This window comes from Delphinus delphis, chromosome 20 (genome assembly GCF_949987515.2).
Source record: "Delphinus delphis chromosome 20, mDelDel1.2, whole genome shotgun sequence".
NCBI lineage: Eukaryota > Metazoa > Chordata > Mammalia > Artiodactyla > Delphinidae > Delphinus > Delphinus delphis.
In genome coordinates, this window is record NC_082702.1 from 9,763,795 (window position 1) to 9,778,672 (window position 14,878).

The 14,878-nt window shown below is 54.7% G+C and overlaps 1 protein-coding gene across 1 annotated transcript; it reads right to left on the bottom strand.

Moving 5' to 3' along the window:
• Window positions 1-421: 421 nt before the first annotated feature.
• GIPR (gastric inhibitory polypeptide receptor) lies at window positions 422-7,462 on the bottom strand. Its single transcript, XM_060000638.1, has 13 exons — window positions 7,391-7,462; window positions 6,953-7,052; window positions 6,316-6,423; window positions 5,709-5,812; window positions 4,910-5,013; window positions 4,580-4,724; window positions 3,665-3,824; window positions 3,396-3,456; window positions 3,008-3,077; window positions 2,796-2,884; window positions 2,565-2,703; window positions 722-763; window positions 422-628 (listed from the first exon to the last, which is right to left on the bottom strand). The coding sequence occupies exons 1-13, from the start codon at window positions 7,460-7,462 to the stop codon at window positions 422-424; spliced, it is 1,401 nt and encodes a 466-aa protein (XP_059856621.1).
• Between the last annotated feature and the right edge of the window lie 7,416 nt (window positions 7,463-14,878).

The following is a 14,878-nucleotide window of genomic DNA, read 5'->3' on the forward strand; positions in this document are numbered from 1 at the left end:
GCAGGCCTCCTCTCTGTTCCTCAGACACCGCCAAGCTCCTTCCCGCCCCAGGGCCTTCGCAGATGTGCTTCCTTCTGCCTAGAATCTCGCCGCGAATTCTTTCCAAAGGTGTCTCCTTCACCTCTTTCAGGCGTGGCTTAAATGTCACTTCCTCAGAGATGCCCCAGACCACACTAGGTCCCCTTCTAACTTTTCTTTATAAGCCGTTCCGCAGCGTATATGTAACTTGGTTTATCCTCACGGTCTGTTTCCCCACTCAGTTGTGATTTCTAGGAGAATAGGGACCTTGTCTTCTGTTTCCTTCCCCTCCGCCCCCGCCCCCGCGCCGCCCCATTTCCCCAGCGCTCTCCACACCAGGCCTGGTACACAGCAAGCGCTCAATAAATACGTGCTAATTGAATGGACCCAAGAATCCCGCAGCCTAGCAGTAACTTTCTAAGACATGGCTGGCCTCACCCCCAGGACCTGGGAGTGTCCTCGAGCACAGAGCGCGGCCGGCGGCGACCTGGCCGGGGCCGGAACCCGAGGGCAGGGTCCGGAAGGCGCGCTCGGGGGGTTGGCACGGCTCTTCGCCGAGTCTGTGGCGCAGGCGGCATTGGTGCCAGCCCCGCCGGATCTCCGACTGCACCTGCAACGGGACAGCGCTCAGAGGCGGCGCGGGGCGCGCCATTCCCTGCGCGGCCGGCAGAGGGCGTGGGCGGCGGGCCGGGGCTCTCCCTACCTCCTTGTTGATGAAGCAGTAGAGGACGCTGACCAGAAAGCCCTGCCAGAGGAGGTGCGGTGTTAAATTGGGGGCAGGGGCAGGGTTATAAACACCCCTTAATGAGCTCTGACCCCTTCCAGGCCCCAAACCACCTCGCCTGCCGCCACCCTGGTCCTACACTATTGCAGTCACCTTCTCCCTGGCTCCCGAATCCCCCCTTGCCCTCGCCAGTTTGCTGAGCAATCAGGGCTGGAGGTTAAGAACAGGTGACCCCGGAGGGAGCTTGCTTGGATGTGATCACCGCTTCCCCACTTTCTTCCCCACTTGGGTAAGCTGCTTAACCCCTCTGTGACTCAGTTTCTTTATCTGGAAAATGGAGTAATAATACAGTGGTGGTCGTGAGAATTGAGGTATTATTAATATGCAAGAAGCCGTAGTGCGTGGCACATAGTTAAACCTTTTTCTGAATTTTATCATAACTTACTACATGATTTTATTTATTTAGCCACACTGTGCGGCTTGTGGGATCTTAGTTCCCCAACCAGGGATCGAACCCAGGCCCTCATCAGTGAAGGCACGGAGTCCTAACTACTGGACCGCCATGGAATTCCCTACTTATAAACTTTAATAAAGAATTAGTTTTATATTTATATAAATTTATACATATTTTAAATATAAATTTAAATAAATATAAAGTATATTTATAATTAAGAAAGTAATTGATATATTAATGCAAGACAATTATTTTATGTGTAATTATTAAGATATTTCTTATCACTTTCCACGATCCTTTTAATATCTAACTCTGATCACGTCCCTCTGCCCTCTTGGCTCCCACCTCACTCAGAGGAAAAGCCAAAGTCCTCGTTTGGCTCAAGGATCTGCCCAGGTATCTCACCTCTGTCCTTCCCCCCACCACCACCCCCGCTTGGTCTCACTGGCTCCCCCTGCTGAGGCATGCTGACCTTCTTCCATCATGACAGGTACTCTCTCCCACCTCAGGGATCTTGCACTTCACATTTCTCTTTCTGGAACATTTTTCCCAAATATCTTCCTGGCTTGTTCCCTCATCTTTGGGTCTCTGCTCCAGTGTCTTTTCAGCGAGGCCTTCCCTGACCCCCTGTCTATAACCCCATCCTTCTTTGTTGGCTCCTCATCTCTGTTTTCTTGCTTTCTTCCCCTCTCCTTTAGGCATGTCTCACCATCTGACATTCTGTGTATTTTACTTATATAGTATCTTCAGCATCTGTCTCTCTCACTAGAGGGCAGGCACCATTTGGTTCTTGGCTGTATCCCCATAGTAAGCCTGGAAGAGTGCTTGGTACATAGTAAGTGCTCAATAAAGTTTTGCTGAATGTAATGAATGAACAGCCTTATGAAATGAGACAAGTATTGTCCCCACTTTAGAGATGAGAAAACTGAGGCCCAACAAGGTAAAAAGCAGGGTGGAGGCTAGGGTAGGGCAAGCACGGACAGGGTGGGCCTTCAACTTCAGGGAGCACTTCCTTAAAATTTGCGCTTTAGGTACTTCAGATGCCTCACCCTTGCCCTGGCCCTGAGGTGAAGGCCACAGAGCTGGGAGTGACAACCCAAATTTGGCCCCAGCCCTGGCTGGCCTCAAAGCCCTCTATCTTAACCGGGAGGCAGTACTGCTGGGGCTGCCTGGTCTCCTGTCTCCTCTCTGCTGCTTCCCCAGCCCGGGGACGGCGCTAGCTCAGTATTTTGTGTAGAATGAATGAACAAAATCCCATCTTCACACCCCATTCTGTGGCTGCGCCAGAGGATGATTGTAACCCTCGTGCCCCTCTGAGTAGGAGGGCCCCAAGTCAAAGGGCGTAGCCCCTGCACCCTGCTTAAGCACCTGGAAAGAACTGAGGAAGATCTCAAAGCTGAGCTTGGCCAAGCGCAGGGCACCCCGGGCCTGTTCCTCAGTCACAGGAGCAAACACCACCTCGTGGACGCCCAGCAGGGGCACCAGCGTCAGCGTGGAGCGAGCCAGCCTGGGGGTAGAGGGTGGCAGTGGTCCCACGGCCCCGGGTCCCCCATCTTGCACCCAGCCACCTTCCCCTCCGTCCCCACTGCCCTCCTTCACCTCAGTCGGTAGTCTGGGCAGCGCATCTGTTGCGTCCTCAGCTTTGACGCGAGGATGCCAAGGATGCGGATAAAGATGAGAAAATTAATCTGCGGGGGGAGAGAGAGAGAGACTGAGCCAGTTCCCCCCTCTCAGGCCTACCCCCCACCGCCCCGGCTTCCCAGGACAGGAAATCCCTGAGACCAGCCTGAAAGAGGTGGGGCCGGCCGTACCAAGATGGTTAGCAGGATAGGGGTCCTTATAATCCACCAAATGCCCTTGATATCGTTCCGCTCCCAGCACCTGGAGGAGGGGAAGTAGAGCTAAGGGACAGAAAACCTTAGGCTCGACGAATTAAGCACTTGAACTCCCAGGCCCCGCCCACCTTCCTTAACGCCACACCCACATTTCCTTAAAGCCCCGCCCGCTACTACTTAGGCCCAGCCCTCATCCCTCCCCTTCCCGTAGTCCTGGGACCCAACTTGCTAAGCGACCTGTTCCTTCAGAACCCACCCAGGTCCCTGGGTGCAATTAGAACCTCCCCACTTTTCCATCGCACCCCTCCCGCGTCCCTCAAAGCTCCGCCCACCTCCCAAGCCCCGCCCCAGACCCACGACTCACTGCGTGTTCTCGTACAGGTACCTGACGATCACCCAAGGAATGACGAAAAGTGCGGGGGCCCCTGTGCAGACCCAACCCCCGCCCCCCACCCCGCCGCAGCTGTCAGAGCGCGCACGGGCCCCGCCAGGCCCAAGACCCGAGGAATTCCCCCGCCGGGAAGGGGAGGCAGAAGCCTAGAGAGGAGAGGAGACCCCCTGAGGTAGACCAGCAGGGTAGCTGGGGAGAGGGGAGGCGCGCTGGGCTGGGCAGGGGACAGGGTCGGGGCTCACCCCAGCCGAGGAGCATGTAGCAGCGGAAGTGGCCCTCCTCGGAGCCTCCCACAAGCACCAGGAGGCTGTGCAGGTAGATGCCCTCCACCAGCAGCCACGTGTAGTTGGCACCCACGCAGTACTGGGTCAAGATCTGGGCCGTGCGACAGGCAGCTAGGGCCTAGGGGGTGGCCAGACAAGAGAAGGGGGCAGTCAGGGCCCCCTCCACCCCCATCTCTTGTCGTCTCTTGACATCAAATATACTCCTCTCATTCTATATCACCAAAGGATGATGTCGTTTTGGTTTCTCTCGCCCTATTCTCTTTCCCTATATGAACTCTCCCACTCTAACATCTTTAATTGGTATCTTACATCTTGCTATCAGAGTTCCCCCCAGATCCCCCCAAATATGGCCTCTCCCACCCCATCTCCTTCTAAGAATTCCACTCAACTACTCCACCTCTCAAAAGTTTTCTCTCATGTCCCGCCAGCATATGGACTCTCCCACCCCTTGGCTTTTTAACAATTGGTATGGCCCAACTTAATAGGTTTCCTCCCCGCTGTCCTTAGAGTTTAGTCTCTCCCACCTTGTCTCTCAGGAACAAATTGGTATCTACCAAATCCCCCCACTAGTTAGTTTCTCCCATCCTGCCACCTTCTCACCTCTAGCAGGGGATTTCTCTCATTGGTGCGAAAGTCCAACGATGGGTGAGATACTGAGAGAACGGGAATGGAAAATTCCAATAGAGGAGGTGATGGGGTGGGAGAGTTCAATGATGGGGGAGGCCGAGTGGGAGGGTCCCTCTCCAATTGTGTTGGAAGGGTCAAGAGAGATTAACTGTCGATAGGGTAGGAGGTAGTAAATGGAATGGAAACCCTCTGGCCTCACCAGAGGAGAGAGAATCCCAATTTGAGAAAGAGAGAGACGGTGCTCACCCGGTTCCACAGGATAGGAGCCTGATCCCCAGGGTAGGGGCCAGGTGGAGGAAGCAGACGGTCTCGGGTGAGGATGGCTGCTGCCCGCAGCATGAAAGACATGAACAGGTTGATGTGGATGTAGTTGCGAGTGCAGCGCAGCCGCCTGGGGGATTGGGAAGGCAGTCTGAGGACCTGGCCTTGGCCACACAGAGTCCCTTAAACTACCCCCCAGCCCTTCCCACGGAACCACCATTAAATGCTTGTTGCCGGTGGAGCCTGACTACCCCATCTTACTGGGAGAACTGAAGCCCAGTCTCTGCTGCCTCCGCTCAGGGCTGGGGTTCCCACCTGAAGAAACTCAAGATGAGCAAGGCGAGCAGCAGTGTGGCAAGGGACAGGGAGTAGCCCACGGTGTACACAACCTGCAGCCGCTCCAAGCTGAGCCTTTGGTCCTGGGGGTGGGGCAGGAAGACCCAGAAACAGAGCTCAGTTCTTCCCCTAGGGCCACAAAGGTGCTGGAGAGATATCTGCTCTTTGTACCCCACACCCCAGTGTTCCTTTGGGGATCCACCTACCATTGTCTGAGTGGGGCACTCCGCCCCTCAACTCCAAGTCTGGGCATGTGACCAGCCAATCAAAGCATTCTATCTAACACTACACCACACACACACACACACACACACACACACACACACACACAACGATTAGTCGAGGGCAGTTATATGACCCAAATCAGGCCAATGACAGTCAGTCCTGGGACATAAAGTTAGAGCTATTGAGACAAAAACTCAGTCTTCCTACATTGTTGCTTGGTAGGTGGAATGTGAGCCTGGTGCCAGTGAGAGCCACCTTTTCCACTCCACAGAGAAGAGGACACCATCATACAGAAAAACAGAGGAACAATATGGTGAGATTCCCAACTACATCATTTTAGCACCCAGATCCAGCTCTGCCTGAAGCTGTAGCCTTATACTTTTCAATCACAGAAGCCAATATATTTCTTTTTCTTTCTCCTTCAAACAAGGACCTGAATTTCTATCACTTGGAACCCAGAGTCCTGAACAGTACCAGGGGTTTGAGGCTCTGTCTGCGGCTGCTTTCTGCCTATGTCTGGACATCCTACCCTGAATCCCTCTCCTCTTCTTACCTGAAAAACCCCATTCTTCTCTGGGTTCTCACACTGAGAATGGTCTCTCCAAGGTCCCCACTGGCCATCACTGCCACAATGGCGGAGGACAAAGCCTGCAGCCACTGTGGGGAAACAAGGGAGGGGATCAGAGGCACAGAGATGGAGGCAGAAAGACAAATTGTGAGACGAAGGCAGAGAGAGATCCAGTGATATGATGATGATAAACCCTTATGTAGCATTATACACGTATCAATTAATTTAATATTCATAACAAGCCTGTGAACTTGGTACTATTATAAACATCATTTTACAAACGAGGAAAGTGAGACGTAAAGAAATTAAATAAACTACCCTAGGTCACACAGCTAGTTAGGCAAGGAAGACCAAGATGTGCAGAAACAGACTCATGAAAAGGAGAGAAAATAAGAACGTTGTGGTCCTCAGAGAGATACAGAGACAGAGAAGGGGCATTATGCGGTGACCCAGCCAGGGGTGGACAGACAGAAGGAGACACCCAGCCGGACAAAGAGGAGCAGGATTGCTGCGGGGCAGTGGTGTCTGGGGTCAGGGTTAAAAGAGAGCTGTTTGTGTCAGGGGAGGGCCCGGTGTCCACGAGGCAGCTCACCATGGCGGTTCCAGGGCAGGTACCAGGGGCAGGACGCACGGGCAGTGGCATTGGGTGCAGTGTGGTCCCAGCAGACGTACATATCAAAGGACCCGTTACAGGCGAGGCCTGGGGTGGGCGTGGGGGCCAGATGTCGGGTGGACCTTCTGTACCTCTCGCCCAATACTTCTCCGCCTTCCACACACAAGCCCTGCCCCAGCCCCGCCCACCTGGAGTGGTCGGGTCCCTGCTCCGTCACAGCTCCTCCCACCAGCTGTGGCCCCGCCCACCTGGAGTGGTCGGGTCCCTGCTCCGTCACAGCTCCTCCCACCAGCTGTGGCCCCGCCCACCTTCCGAACCCTGCTCTGGGCTCCTTCCACCAAGCAAGTTCCCGCCGCAGATGCTTCCCACTCTGCAAGGCCCTTCCTAGGCTCCACCCCAAACTCCCTCTTCGCGGTCCACTCTAGGTCCCACCCACCTAGTATAGGCCTCGCCCAAGACCCCTCCCTTTTCAAGGTTCATCTCAGGCCACTCCCACGCCGCCCACATTTAACACAGACTTCTCTCAGGCCCCGCGGATCAGTCCTAGGCCGGCCTCAAGCCCACCCCTCTCAGCCCCAGACCTTCTCTTGCTCCCAGATCTCCACCCCAGTAACACCTGCTGGGGGCGCCGCAGCCTCCAGTGTCGCCTGGCACTCCCTGCGGTACCGTTCCCAACGCTGGTACAGCTCTCCCGCCGTCTGCCCCTCAGAGCCTGCCTACAAAAAGAGAGAAAGGTGGACCCCCCCAAACCCGCCCCGCGCTGACCCCTGCTCCCAGGCAGCGTGGTTCCTGAGGGCCAGAAACACCCTAGAGGAACTTGGAGGGGCTGTCCTGTTTTGCTCAGGAGTCTTGGGTGGCTTAGAAACCTCTTCTAAGTCTTGAGGGGTGCCTAGAAACCACCAGGGGAGTTGCTGTGGGGAACTGAAAACCTTCAGGAAATTTACGGGAAGGAGGCGGCGAGGTCTTAAAACAATCTTCCCAGTGGGATAAGCCTTAAAAGCCGGCCCCAGACATCCCTCCAAGCCTTGAGCTCCTTGGCTCCTCGGGTTCTCACCTCCGCCCTCCGGAGCAGCGGCTCCGACAGCGAGAGCAGCAGTAGCAGCCACCAGGGTGGACAGCTCGGCATCGTGTGAGAGGCAGGGCATGGGGGGCGACGGGTCTGGTCACGCAAGGGCAGCCGGCTCTGGGGGTCCGAGGGCAGAATCAGGAGCCGCCGCCCCCCTCCCCCAGCCCCAGCGCCACCACGCAGAGGGATTCAAGTACCCGGAGGCAGCGCCCCCTCCCCCAAGAGTGGTGATTTGGGGCGGGGGGCGGGAGTGGTGAGGAGTGGGCGGAGACCGAGATCCAACACCTGACTCCCGGGCCCGCTCCCGGCTGTTTCTGGGGCAGCGGCGGTAGAAGGGGGGTGTTTGCTGAGAGTGCGGTTGCCTTAGAGCCGCGCTGGGCAAAAGCGCCAGTGTCACCCGGAGTATAGACCTAGAGACTCCGGGGAACCTGGAGACCACCTTGGAGAGGCGGGCACGGAGCTTGAAATGACTCTTGAAGTTCCCACTCTCCCAAAGGGTTTTCAAATCGCGGATAGGAACCCGACCGTATCAAACTTTCCCTACTGTGGATAAAACCCAGAGTCAGCGGGACAATCGTCTCCTAGGGACCAGAGAAGCATCAAACCCTCTTAGGTCTGCAGGGGTCCAGATGCCTGGAAATCGGTCTAACCCCCAACACCCCACAGCCGGCACCATGTAGGGAAAGGGGAAAGCAAGGAGGATCTCGGTTGGAGCCCCAGAAAGACACAGAGTCACAAAGACATGAGACAAATATAGAGACTGAGAGACACAGAGACAGACAGGATGAGACACACAGCAAGAGACCAGAAACCAAAAGGCAGAGGAAGACAGAGACAAAAATGTGGGCTAGGAGACAAAGAGGAGATAGAGACGTGGAGAGAGATACAGAGAATGGGAGAAAGAGGCAGAGATACAGAGCTATCTAGAGGCTAAACAGAGATTGTGAGACATGGAGACAGAGATGCTGAGAGACAGACAGAAGGAGGATATAGACTGTGGGCACAGAGGGGCGGAGGGACAAAAGCACAGGCTAAGAAATGCAGAAAGAGGGGCCCAGAGACTTGAGGGGGACGTGTGGCAGGGGGAACGGACTGGGATGGGGGGAGCCCTCACCTGTCCCCAGCCCTCCTCTCGATCCCTTGCTTCTGACGCTGCTGCCTCCACTGCCTCGCCTGGGCTCTGGAAGAGGTGACAGCCTAGGGTGGTGGGAGGGGGCGGGGCCAGGGCGGGCCAAGGAACAGGAAGGGGGAGCTCGGGGCAGAGACCCAGCACAGGGGGCCAGTTGCGTGTGAGTGTCACAGCCACTCACAGCCAAGGGTCACGTGGGAGAACAGTCACTGTCATCATCCTGAGGACCCCCCCTCCCAGGGTGCACAGCCTCTCACACTGTCCCACCCGCCCCACTCAGCCACTGCACACGGAGTCGCAGTCACACACAGTGTCACGCACAATCCCATACACCCAGCCGCAGGGAGGCATGACACAGAATCTCACACACTGTTCCTCACAGAACATGTTCTTCATGTTCATTCACAGTCCTACAATCCAGCGTCACACCCAGAGACCCAAAGTCTCTCCCCCACAGGCTAACAGTCATTCGCAGTGACACAGCCACATACCTGGGGCGTGGACTCCTCTGCTCACACGGAAACACAATCACAGCTTCCCACAGTCCCAATGATACAGTGTCCATCACACACACATTCACACCATCACTAGGTCACATCACAAACACTGTCTGTCTCCCCTCACTGGCCTGTGTGCCCCTTGAGGACAGGGCCAGGGCATCTCAGTCACCACTGGGTCCCCAGCATCACTCAGCACAGGTTGGGGCATAGAGCAGAGGCTCAAAGAATGATGGTCGACGAAATAAAAGCAGACAGTTATATGGTTCCTCACGCAGTCATGCAATCCTTTAATGACGTGATCTGAAGGTAACACACAATGTTACACAACTCCACCCATTAACACGCTCACACATCGAGTCACACACTTCACATAATCACCTACAGAGTCCACAGTCATATTCCAACAACACACATTCCCCCAGTGTCACTAAGGCACACTCTCATGAGCTCCTGGTGTCACATTGTCACACTGTCATCCTCAGTCACATCCAGTGCTAAGGTCATACAAACACAACGCTCCATCACAGCCTCACCTGCACTCACAAGTCACACACAGTCACACAGTTTTCCACAGGATCACACATCATCATCCCATGATCACACACGAACCCATAGCCTCACGTGATCTGGTCACAGTCACCACTGAATCGCACGCCCCCTCACAATCTCCACTTTCAGTCTTTTCCGTTGCTCTGAAATGCGGAGAATATTTGGCTTAGAAACTGCGTCCCGGCTCTCAGCACTCGCTTCCCCCTTTAATACAAATCACCAATTCCTGCACGTTAATCATACTAGTAACATTCACGAGCACACACTCCCTGGGGAGCTGTGAGGTAAATGGGACAGAGGTGAGCCTGCCCATTTTGCAGAGGAGAAACTGAGGCCCAGAGGCCCCGGGAGGGGCAGGGAGTAAGGGTGGCGTGAGATCCAGCACCAGAGGCTAAAAGGAGACCAGTCTGGGGGAGGGGGGTTGACATGGGTGGGTCCTGGCTTCCTGACCTCCAGCTGGCCTCCCTGCTCTCTGCCCCACATTCCTGGCGCCCTCTGGGTCCTGGGAAAGGCTCAGTTGAAGTGGAGAGGGGAGGGGTCTGAGATTGCCCGGCACCTCGGGAAGAGGCTGGAGTTGGGAGGGAGTCTCTTCTTGGCCTCAAGAGGGCCTGGGGGTCACTTGCTAGGGATGGGAAGGTGGGGGGAGGCTGGAAAGTGGGAGGAGAGAGGCTGGGGGCAGGAGGGGGAAGCAGGGGAGAGGAACTGAGGTGGTGAGAGAGACAGGAAAAGAAACCAAGGACCAAGAAAAACCAGAGACAGGCAGAGAAAGGCAGAGACAGGAAGAGGCAGAGACGACAGAGACTAAGAGAGACAGATAGTGAGAAAGAAATAGAAAAGGACAAAAAAGTAGAGAGAAATACCGAGAGAGAGAGACAGAGAGAGAGAGAGAGAGAGAGAGAGAGAGAGAGAGAACAAAACAAAACAGGGGAGAGAAAACAGGGACCAAGAGAGGGAGAAAGACAGAGAGAGAATAGATACAAATTGGAAGATGGAGATGGGGAGGGGTGGAGGGAGAGAGAGCCTGAAAGACGGGGACCCTGAGGAAAGATAACCAAGGCAGGAGCCGGGAGATGAGCAGCGGGGCTCAGAGCCCCTCGCCCCTCCCTCATCAAGTCCCTCTGGGAAAGCACAGGGCAGAACAGAGCACTGGGTGGGGGGTGGGCGTGAAGGACAGGAGGGGTGATGCCTGGGTCCCCGACTGGACCCCTGCCCATCTCAGCCCTCCTGAGGGCTTTTACAGTCTCCCAGGGTCTGGGGAGGAGGCACCAGGGCCACAGGGGTGGCCACAGGGGCCCTCCCCCATCCCCACGCTCAGCGCTTCTGGAAGCTGCAGGCAGAGAAGCAGCCCTGCCCTGTCCCCCTGTTCTTCTCTCTCTATCATCCATCTCTCTCCACGCCATCTCCTCTCTCCTCGGTCTGAATGTTTCCTTTCTCCTTTCCTCTAAGCCCGCACTCAGTTTGTCTGTCTTCTGCTCTTGTCGGCTAGACTGTCTTTTCTCTTCCCTCCAGGTTCCCTTTCGCCCCCTCCTCATCTCTCTTGCTCACTCCATTCTCCAGGTCAGTCTCTTCTTGCCTGTCTTGAAGCTTTCTCCTTTCTCATCCCTCTTTTCCTATCTCCTCTCAGGGTGTCTGTCTGTTTTTCTCTCTCCATGTCCCCTGGTCCCGGGTCTCCAGGCTGTTGTTCCCTCCACCCCAGGCCTGACCAGGCAGTGCTCCCCCCACCTCAGGATGAAGCTGGGGGACCTGTGCCTCCCCCCATGGGGCTGCCTGGCCAAGAAGAGCCTGTGGGGAGCAGGCAGGGGCCTGGAGTGCCGGCAGATGGTGCAGGAGAAATGAGGCAGAGAGAGATGGGGAGAGGGGGGCCCCATAGGGACTGAGGCCAGAAATGGGAGGCCAAGATGGCCCCCTGGGGACTGCGGAGAGACAAGGCCTGAAAGACAGAAACCCAGAGAGAGACACACACACACATACATAGGATCCAGAGAAAGACAGGAACCCAGAGACAGAGATCCAGAGATGGGGGCCTAGAGAGACCAACACAAAAAACATGGGACTCAAGAGAGAGACAGAGACAAAGAAGGACATGAGACCCAGAAAGACAGAGACAAGACCCGAAGAGAGACCGAGACATAGAGACATAATACCAAGAGAGACACAGAGACGTGGAGAAACCTAGGGATGGGAACCTAAAGAGAGAGAGAGAGAGTAAAAGGACAGAGAAAGAGACTCAGAGAGAGGAGACCTGAGAGACAGAGACCCAGAGACAGGTATCAGAGCGATAATCAGAGACAGAGATGAAGAAACGGTCCAGAGAGACAGAGAGACTTGGAACACAGATAAATGAGGATGGGGATAAACTCTTAAAGACACAATCAGATAGAGATGAGACAGAGATGAGGCCTGGCTCCCTTCACCCTCTTCCAGGAGGGGGGTTGCTTCCCCTGACCCTGCCTCTCCCCCCTCACTGCCCCCCACCCTCCTGCAGCACGTCCCCAGTCTCCATAGCAACCTTCCCAGATCCTGAGGGCAAATATTGTCCCGGGCAGAAGCAGCGGGGCTGTGTTGACATAATCTCTTGCTGGTGGACTGAGGGCTCCAGGGAACCAAGAGGCCAGGATGGGAGGGCAGGAGAGCAGAGGGGCTCTCCGCTGGGGCCCCAAAGACAGCTCCCACCTGCCACCACCTCCAGATCAAGGAGCAATGCTCCCTGCCCCTGGGAGGAGCCTCTGAGACATTCAAACCTGGAGCCCTGGCTGCCCCCTGGTGGTGGTGGGCCATCCCTCAAGCCCATTTTCTAGCGTCATGGAGAGCAGGCTGGCATTTTCCTCCTGGTTTGTACTTACTTTGTTTTATATTATATTATTTAATTTTAATTTTATTTTTTGGCCACACCATGCGACTTGTGGGATCTTAGCTCTCCGACCAGGGATCGAACCCGTGCCCTCGGCAGTGAAAGCGTGGAGTCCTAACCACTGGACCGCCAGAGAAGTCCCCTTTCCTGGTTTTTAGAATGTGGCTCTTCCTCCCTCTCCTCCCAGCCCCTACTCTGATCCAGGACCCTTCTCTCCCTGTTCTGCTGCCCCAGTCGTGTCCCTCTCCTTTCCATCCATCCCCCAACCTCCCCAGAGCAGCCAGGTAGTGAGAGTGGTCCTGCTAAAGCACAAACCTATCCCTGTCCCTCTCCTGCTCAGAACCTGCCATGGCTCCCTCAGGCTCCTCTCACAGCCTTCCAGGCCTTTGCTGAGCTCTCCAGCCTTCTCTCCATCACTTCCCGACTCTTCAAACCCTTTCCAGCCCCCCAACCTCGGTTCCAGCAGTTTTTTCCGCCTCACATACTTCCACACAATTTTGGTCAAGTCTTCCAAGCCCACCTCAAAATTAGCTCAGTCACTCAACAAATAATGATTTCTTCTCCTGAACCATGAGCTCTGCGAGGGCAGGGCTGGGGCTGTCTCAGTCACTACTGGGTCCCCAGCATCACCCAACACGGGTTCGGCACAGAGCTGGATTCAATTTACTTTATTGGGTACTTGTTATATATCAGGCCCTGGGCTTGGTGATGCTGGGGGCCTGGATGGCCAAGATAGCCCTTGCCCTGCCCTCATGGAGCTCCCAGCCCAGGTATAGACTTAGGGAGACAGACTAACAGAAGGAGAGGTAGAAAGAGAAACACAAAGAAAGAAAGAGTCAGAAAGACAGAGGAAAGGACTTCCCTGGCAGTCCAGTGGTTAAGACTCCATACTTCCACTGCAGGGGCTATGGGTTCGATCCCTGTCCGGGGAACTAAGATCCTGCATGCCACACGGCATGGTCAAAAAAAAAAAAAAAAAGAGGCTGAGAAAAAATCAGTCCCAAATCAGGCTAATGAATAATAATGATTGTACCATATATTGGGCATTTTACATATACGTATCTCACTTGATCCTCATAACAGACCTGTAACAGAGGCATTTTCATTTCCATTTTCCAGAAGAAGAAACTGAGGCTCAGAGAGAGGCAGTAACTTGCTCAAGGTGACTTAGCTCATAAGTGATACATCAAGGACCCAATTTCCAGACGGAGACATAAAGAGAGACAGAGATGAGAGAGAAAAGCAGCTGGAAACCTAGAAGAGAGAGAAGGAAACCTAGAGGCAGAGAGAAAAGACAAAGCATGACGGTGAGCCCTGCTCCCAGCCCCCTGGCAAAGCTGCCCCCTCCCCCCTCCTGTCACCCGGGGCCTTTAACATCTATCTGAGAAAGCACTTGTAATAAAACTAGCTCTATTAGCCTTACCCAAAACCCACTGTGCCGAGCAGCACTTAACAGGCATGAGCTCACTGAACCTGCTCTTCTCCCCTGGGAAGTGGGTGGTGGGATGACTCCCATTTGGCAGAGAAGGAAAAGCCAAGCTATTGGGCCAAGGTCACTGTATGCACACAGAGCAAGGACTGACTCATCTTTGTGTGTCACCTGCCCCAACAACCCACCAGCCTAAACTCCTCCCGCTGTGGTTCCTTCATTCACAACCTGGTTGCACTTCCCACCCCCAACACACAAGAGCCTTCAGGATCTGAACTCCCTTGGGCTCCCACAGGCCTCTGGGGACGCTCGGTAACAGCCCTTAGCACATTGCAGCCTGCTGCACACTGTTCTGTATGTAGGAGTCTGATTTCCCCTCTCCTAGAATTGGAGCTCAGGGAGGTGGAGGGTGGGAGAAATGGGTGTTTGGGAAGCAGGAAATCTGAGTTCCTGCATTGTTTCTGTCAGTGACACAGTTAGCTGTGATCGTAGAAGGATAATGGCCCACGTCTATTTTGGTCATCACTTGGAACCCGTTATTGATCTTATATAGTAGGTTTCACTGAGAAATGAATAGGGGTTGCTGTCATTTATGTGTGCCAGGCACTGTTCTCATGTGTGATTTACATAGGTGGCCTCACTAGGGCTTACAGGAGGATACAGTGACAAACCGCCAACATCTGCCCACAATCTTCGAGGTCCTGCAAGATCTGCAGGCCCATTACCTCCCTGACCTCATCTACCTCCTGCTCTCCTCCTCCTCCACAGCTCCATCCTCACCGGTCTTCTTGTTGCCCCAGGAATATGCCAAACTCATACTTACCTCTGGACCTTTGCACTTACTCTTCCCTCTACGTGGGAAGCTACTTCCTACCCCCACCCCCACCCCACCTTGTGTGACTGCTTTCTTCTTGTCATTTACATCTCAGCTCAAATGTCACTTCCTCAGAAAGACTTTCGCTGGCCCCACTCTCTCTAAATTAGCCTCACCCTCCCATCCCTGACCATATCACTCTAT